General features: G+C 45.1%; 1 protein-coding gene across 1 annotated transcript; it reads right to left on the minus strand.

The window, feature by feature from the left end:
• Window positions 1-3,685: 3,685 nt before the first annotated feature.
• LOC149343530 (uncharacterized) lies at window positions 3,686-6,179 on the minus strand. The gene is made up of 2 exons (XM_089546993.1): window positions 6,006-6,179; window positions 3,686-4,240 (listed from the first exon to the last, which is right to left on the minus strand). Exons 1-2 carry the CDS (start codon window positions 6,177-6,179, stop codon window positions 3,686-3,688), a joined length of 729 nt encoding a protein of 242 aa, XP_089403119.1.
• Window positions 6,180-7,966: the final 1,787 nt, after the last annotated feature.

A 7,966-nucleotide genomic window follows, 5' to 3' on the forward strand; every position in this document is an offset into this window, starting at 1 on the left:
CCACGTAGTGTGAGCATTTGTTTTATTCTCAGTCGAAATTGCGGAATTGTGCCGGTGGTTCTAGTTTTTCGTGATCTACATGATTGACGCGCCCCATCAAATATTTTATCTAAGACAACTCACTATTTTATTAGAATTTCCTGCTACATCACAGGTGTGTATTAAAATGATTTCTGGCGCGTTAATTGGTGCCTATCATTCAATTTCAACACCTGCGCGCAAATACTAATACAAATCGACAAGAAAAGATCCAAACAGCACGGTTTAAAGTTTTTTTTTCATACTTGCAGCTATTATCAGAAAAGTTACTGTGCCCCTTTTGCATAATGTCAAAAACCGCCGGTTTGCAAATCATGAGATATACCGCCAGAGTGACATCACGACTCACTCCTCTAGGGAAGAATTGTAGCGGTGGTGCAAGAAGAGTAAAAAATTATTTCGAGGTGTCCAAACTTCATGGCCTACAGTGCAAGTGGCTAACGAAACCTCCAACAGGCGAAACCTCGATCAGAGCACTACAGTGCTCGCCGAGTCACGCCGAGATGCGAAGAATAAAGTGCCAACTGCAAGGGAGCTTTCTGGGCGCACTCGCCCAGCGTCGGCGCTCTTGGCGTACGCCAGAACCGGTCTGCGCATGCGCACTGCAGGAGACGCCAGCGAACCTCGGCCAGGCGCCGATATCTGACCTTGGTAGAAATCGGCGCCAGCGCACGGGCGCTGGCGTACGCGTCGGAAGCGGAGTCCGGATTACAACAATGGGAAGACCGCGGGGCTCTCGGTGACTATTTCCTTCATGGTTTGAAGCACTTTCAGATTCCCCCCAACTTTCTTCGCGGTTTAGGTTGTCCTTTCAGCACCCCTCGACCCCTTTTCTTCATGGCTTGAAATTGTTTCCGTCGTCCCGGGAGGGTCGCGAGCCAGCACAAGGGACCTAGAGATGAGTGACTCTTTTGGACGCCCGATCCGGCGGACGCCAAGAGCGCCGACGCTGGGCGCGTACGCCCAGGAAGCGCCCTTGGAGTTAGCACTTGAGGGGATGGTACCCAAAAATAGAAAAGCCAAGAAAACTAAGCGCGAGAAAACAAACAAAATGAACTGAAACATCAAAACTAAAAAAAAAACACTAAAACGATGAAGCTATAAAGATGGGGTGGTGGAAATACACATGTAGGCACGAGAGTTGAAACTCACACGAGAAAAAAAGAAATCGAAGTGAATATAGGCGTCAGCAAGTTAAAATACGTGTACGGGGGATGGGGACAAATAACAGCAATCAAGCAAGGATCTGGCAAGATAACACAAAGTTAAAAGTTTGTTTTTCAGATTCGAGAAAGGGAGAGTAAACGCGGTGACGATAGGTTCAAATGATGACCAAGAATAAAATTGACAGCTTGAAGTGCTACATTCTCAAAACGCGATATATCCAGCTGAGATCATGATGGGCAGCGCGCTCATATTCTTCTGCGAATACTTGACGATAAGGAAAGCCTCAGTTTTCTCCCTTTCTGTTTTTCTCCTAGGCATGAGGAGGAAATTGGTGCTTTCAAAGTTTGGCTAGCAGTTATGTTCGTTGTATTGATTTGCAATGCATTGTCATAGTTGCGTAAGGAATCGCTGCAAAAAAAAAACCCTCAGTAGCCCTCACGAAAAAAGAGATAATCTATCTGTCAAAAAACTTGTGCGTCAATTTGGTTTAAATGTTTACTCTTTGTTATGACAACCTGCTTCGTGATAAAGAGAAGGGGGCGGGGGTACAGTCTCCTGAGCATGCGCCGAATAGAAGTGTAAAAATCTGTTACGTGTGCATTAAAACGTCAGTTGAAGTCTATCGTGCTGTCCCGTCGGTTCCTTTTGTCGCTGTCCTTGTGCTTTCCACGCTAGTTGCAATGTCGCAGTCACTAACGAAAAAAATGTTACGCTCGATCGCTCTTTCAGCGAAGCGTCAGCCAGTTTTGCCGATCCAAGTATGTCTTTCCACATTATAACGAAGTCTGGTAGATGAGTGAAGAGGCGCGTTCTTTGTACTTATAGCTTTGACTTGAAGTACAGCTTTCGCCTCTAAAAGCTTCGGTCATCATCAAGCACACTTTTGTGAACTTTCATGGCGACAAAAACATGAGTCATACTCTATATCTACATTCAACTTGCTCGAGTTCTATAATGCACAGGGCACACACGCCATTATATAAGCTGGAGGGAGACAAGTTAAGAAATTCAAAAGTGCACATTAATTGGCACCTAGGGTGCTTCTGTACGATTCAAAGCACGATAGTTGCCACCATTCGCTCTGAAAGAAGACAAATACAAATTTACAAAGTGGGAGCATAGCAGATTTTATTACAAAACTGCAACGCCAAGCTGGTCACCATAATGCATCGATGGTGATGTATATTATACTAAGGAAATGATTGTATAATGTGCAAGAGGAGGAACCTCTTAAGCGAACCGTTCAAAGTACTCTGCACGCTACCAGTGCAAGGTTTTAATGCCGGGAGCACTGGTGGGCCACGCGCGCAATCAAAGTCTAACAAAATATGCCAACTGTAACAGTGTATATTCCTATATATGCAAGTGTAATTTGTAAAGTATATATATGAAAGAATTTCGGCACCAGTGCGAACATGTCAAAGGCACGGCGCTCGACTCATGTGATGTTCTTGTAAGATACGACAACTAAGACTCAAGCGTCCTTAAGTACGGCTTAACGAAGATAGTTGCAGGTGCCTTGGTAAATAAAAAAAAAGCACTATTAAGGCGCTTATATATTACTTTGTGAACCACAGTACGCAAACTTAGACCCTCTGCTTTAAACACTCCTCCGTTTTAGGCACGGAGCAGCACACCTCACGACTAGGCCAATAGAAAAACTCATCAGAAGCAGCGTTGCATCAAGGACACACCAAAGAATCCGGAGTCCATTGCTTTTAGAACGCGCTACTAATAATAAAGTCAGGAGAGTTGCGTAGATACGTGGAGGTAAAGCCAGCAGCAGGCCAGATTAGATCATGCGGCAGCGCTACATGCTGATGGTGATAAGCTGAGAACATTTCAATAAAAGGCAACTACTTCTTACCAGGGTTACATGTGCCGTAGAGTTTTGAGCAGATGCAGTGATGCACAAAAGCGTGGGCTAAATACTTCTAGTACGCAGAAAACCACCCAAGTACATTCTGAGATAGCTTCTCCAATTCCCTCTGCTGCCAGGTGCCGTTCGTTTCGTTATCAACACCCGGCAAAGTGCCATTGTCACGCAAAAGAAGTCTGTATTTTGTATATATCGTCTGTTCAGTGCGGCAGATTTTTTCTTTGCCGTTTTTCGATAACAATGCTAATTTGTCCTCAATGTGGAGGCTCCTTATACCACAACTTAATTCATAAACGACCATTTACAATATGTCCATAAGGAGTTGAAGACTACGAAATCGTCTCAGAATGTAGAGTGGTGCCCATCCTCTGGAAGTGCTACTTAAAAAATTACAACGTTCGGCTGGCACATTCAAAAATCCCTTTGGCACCGCTGACAGCAACCATTTACGATATTGTGATTTCCCAACAAAATGAGGTGGACCGTCATATATTTATTTTCTCCAACACATAATCATGGATATAGCCCGAACAATTTTCCTGGCTTGACCACAATATTTCGATGCCTCGATATGCGGTCTCCCAGAAAGCAGTTCTTCCACTAGCGCCGCCGGAAACCCTGATGACCGGCAGCCCATCCGGTGGCTCTGCCATATGCCGCTGGGGCATATCGCCCCGCTGTATATCCAGCTCCACCGTAGCCACCAAGAGCACTGCCTCCTGGAGCGTAGCCATACCCTGCGTACGGAACGCGGCCGTAGCCAGCTGAAGCGCCACCGTACTGTCCATATCCGTATCCAGTGTATCCGCTGTATGCATTGTTGTAGCCGGTGGCCCCACCCCTGGCACCGTAGGCAGTGGGAGCAAATCCGGCCCTTGAAGCTGCTGCACCACCGGGAACCGGTGGGACGACCGGGGCGGCGTTGAAGACCACGTCGGCGCTGGCACCCGGTGCAGTTCCTGGCTCGTTTGTGTCCACTGTGGCCCGGAAGCCATTGGCGTCGGCGATGTAGTTCACCCGGCGGTAGAGGCCGTACGCGTCCCGGTAGCCGTACGATCCGGTCTTCGCATTGCGCGAGTCTCCCTGCTCATTGCGGAAATGGCGGTTGCCGTACTCGTCCACATTGTCGTAGCCGAAGCTGTACGGCAGAGGGGGCTGGAAAGAAAAAGTAAAAAGTTTCACTTAGTCCCCCGTGATTAGTTAGTATAGAGCTTTAAAGAACAAAGCACAGGTTACTTTAACTGTGAATGTGGAACTGTCATTTATTCTTCTTTCCCGCGCGTTGCTGTGGAACTGTCATTTAATCTTCTTTCCCGCGCGTTTTACTAAACTTTCTGGAAATACGTAGAAGTAAGGGCGTGCAGTCATTCCATTTCGGTGGTTCATTGAAGTGTTTCGTCTAATTCAAACACTTTTTCTCGTAAGAGAGTGGAATTAATCACTCTAATTGTGACCAATGGTGGTTACTCGACCCGAAATAAAAATGGTCCACGCTAAGCATCTTCTCCCAAAACATGCAGATATAAATTGGATTATGCAAGGTGGTGTGCGTAGGGAAAATCAATTTTTCATCCGACTGCTATCATACCAAATATAGAGACCTTCGGAAATTAAGAATAGAAGAAAATAGGTAGATTTGTCAAACAGGGGTATATGTAAATCAAAATAAAAAATACCAAAAAAGTTAAGTCAAAATCACTGGCATTTCAGCGGTATGATATTTCACACTTCTCATCGTGTAACCCGAGTGGTTGTGCAATTTTGTTGTGACATTCGGACGTTGTTTATGCAGAGCCCGTTGTCTAACGAAGGCGAAATTGAATGTGCGCGTATTTTCTTATGCGTAAAGCTATTTACGTCTAGGAATCTTAACCCCGCAGGAAGGGTAACGCTTGCGCATCTTCTTCAATTAGTGTAAAGTCTACTCGACTTCAATACCTTGTGGCACCTGAAGCTCAGAATTGCAGATTCTCCAATTTGTACCAGTGAGTTAGTGTTGCAGCAACCATCGTAATAACCTCAGTGCTCGTGAATGATGTTACTTACACGTACAGGTTACCTTCGCAATCTTTGATTTGCGCACGACATTGCCTTGATAAGTAAATCAGGCGACGCATGATGGAGGACCTAATCAAACAATCCTTCTCTCTGCAGCTTAAAAATAATACGCATAAAACTAAAATCTTGTTCAGCGGGCACTTAATGGGGAGCAGCAGTTTACGATAGAGAGCAGAAGCTTGGAAGTGGTAAGAAAGTACATCTGCTAAAGGCAGGTAGTCGCCACAGGTACGCACCAGGAGAATGAAATAACTAGGAGAATAATAATGGGATGGAGTGCGTTTTGCAAGTGGTCTCACGTTATGATTAGCAGCACACCAGTATCCATAAAAAAAGTGCACAAATGCTTTGTTCCAGCGATAATAACCTCTGGGCCAGAAACATAGCGGCTAGTATAGGAAGTAGGCATGCAACAGCTATATGTTAATGGTACGTAGCCATGGGACAGAAACGTGGAAGCTGAAGAAAAGGTTCGAACTTCATTTGAGCACAGTGCAGCCAGCTATCCCTGGCTGTGTAAAAAACACGCGTAAAGTTAAGAGTCAAGAAGAGAGCTGACTGGTCAGTGAACAAACGCAGGTGGGTGATATCGCAGTGTAAGTCTAGCAAAATGTCATGGACCGGGAATTTAATGCGAAGGCAATGTAACAGATGCTCTTTAACGGTAACGGATTGCGTTCCAAGAGAATGCAAGTGCCACATAGAACGACAGGAGTCAGACGGACGGATAACCTTAGGAACTATGGCTTGGATAAGATGCCGAAGCTTGCAGAGGATAGGGTTAATTTGAGAGATATGGGAGAGGCTTTTGTCCTACAGCGGGCATAGTTAAGCTGCTGGTGATGTCGATGATGATACCTACAGAGGCATAGTCCGCGTATCCTCTGTAAGCATTGCCCGCCACCGGGGCAGCATAGCCACCGAAGCCAGGACCAGGGTACCCGGCTGCTGTCTGGTGGTGGTGCAGCCCGTAAGCTTTCGCCGCCAGGAAGACCAGCAGCAGTTGTGCCTGCGGAAAATGACGCCAATTAAGCATTAAGGAACGGTTCGCTCATTAATTTCTTTTTTCTCACTTGCTGCAGAACACTGTAAACTAAATTCACCCGGCTCCTTGCAAAATATTTCAGTTGAGGTTGCCATTTAAGACACGCTTGCTGCTGTCCATTACGAGTTTATGCAGGATAGAAACCATTTCTTTATCCGCTTAAAATTTTCCGTCCGCGCAGTGCACGCCTCGTGCTGCAGATGACAGCCTCTCGATACCAGCCACTGATATTATAATGAGCAGTCCAAGCTTTAAAAGGTTCGATCCCGGCCGCGGCGGTTGAATTTCTTTGGAGGAGAAATTCTAGAGGCCCGTGTAATGTGCGATGTCAGTGCACGTTAAAGAACCCCCGGTGGTCGAAATTTCCGGAGCCCTCCACTACGGCGTCTCTCATACCCTTAGTCGCTTTGGGACGTTAAACCCCATAAACCGGACCAAACCAAACCAACCAAGCTTTAAAAATTTCTCACTCGATGGCACCCGTCCATAACTACATTTGTTGGCATTTCGTGCTGGATTCATGTAATGTTATTAGCCTTCTATTATTGCTTTCATGTCATATTTGTTGCTGTAGTGAATTCTACGTAGGAGATTTCTCTTTTTTTCTAGCGAATTATGAATTCCAATTGTGTGCTTAAGTGTACACAATGGAAATCGAAACTAGCCCGAAGCTGTAAAAGCTTGCATTATCTCGAAATGAGTACGCTGTGCTTGTCTAAATATTCAGAGAAAAATGCATCGAGACATTGGCAATGCATATCAGTGAATAGGTTTCTGCGGCTGAATGCAAACGAAGCAGCTTTCTTATTACTACAGTACCGAAGCTTTGAACCTAATAAATTGCGTTACGAAAACATGAAATTCGGGAAACAATAGTTAACTGTGTCCTGTTTGAGGACTCAACACTTAAGTTAAAAAGGATGACAGTTAGGAATTGCATTCCATTTTTTTCCGCAATATATCCTTTCAATTAAGCTTTTTATTGCGCATAGGCAGATCGAGCTGCTAAAATTATTTTCGAGCTGCTCAAACGTCTTATTTGTCCTCGTTCATCAAATGGCACGTATAACGTATTACTGTTCTCTCGTGGGAGATAAACTCTCCATTGCTGGAAATAAGCCGAGTGTTAAGTGAATATCTTCAAAACTTTCTCAGTGGTCTGTTCGACAAAGCAAGAAATTCTTTTCAGGGACAAACTGGCCGCCGCAGCGGACGTCAGTCACTATAAAAATTGCCCTAATTTACCATTTAACTAACTAAAATTAAAAACCAATTTTAATTTACACAGCCTACTATTCAGTTCCCGAAGACGTGGAGACGGCTACGTGATGTCACTTTGTGATACGTGGAAAAATTCATTCTGTAAAGCTCTGCAGCACAAAGAAACTTGCCGCATATTTTTCCCCATAAAGGCAAAACTAAGCGCATAAGGCGCTTCAAATGCAACTTCCGCTTGTAATGTATTACAGTGCCCATGGCGCCCAATTCGAGCAGCCTGCGGCATTGTACCAAGTCATCGCGTTTCGTGCTCCGCTTTTTGCGGGGAAAATTATAGTCATCGCCACGTGCGCGGTAGTTTTTTTTTTATTTTTTGAGCTTCTGTGAAAAAATAAATGCATAGCGGGATCATATTGACTAGCCAGTTCTAATTTCGCGCCATGGTCATTGCAATACGTCATCGGTGGTTGCTGCGTGCGCAGAAAGTACACAACCCGCTTCTTGTGCTCTTTCGGTTCTGTGCGGAAGAAACCTTTGGATATCCTCTAGCAGCAAAGCTT

Source organism: Amblyomma mixtum, chromosome 5, assembly GCF_055824585.1.
Source record: "Amblyomma mixtum isolate Tamu chromosome 5, ASM5582458v1, whole genome shotgun sequence".
Lineage (NCBI taxonomy): Eukaryota > Metazoa > Arthropoda > Arachnida > Ixodida > Ixodidae > Amblyomma > Amblyomma mixtum.

Excerpts from the sequence above, each read along its gene's own strand:
- LOC149343530 (XM_089546993.1), bottom strand. The coding sequence starts at position 6,179 with ATGCTTAATTGGCGTCATTTTCCGCAGGCACAACTGCTGCTGGTCTTC. Across the intron at positions 4,241-6,005 it reads GATACGCGGACTATGCCTCT|CCCCCTCTGCCGTACAGCTT; the intron begins GTAGGTATCATC and ends TTTTCTTTCCAG.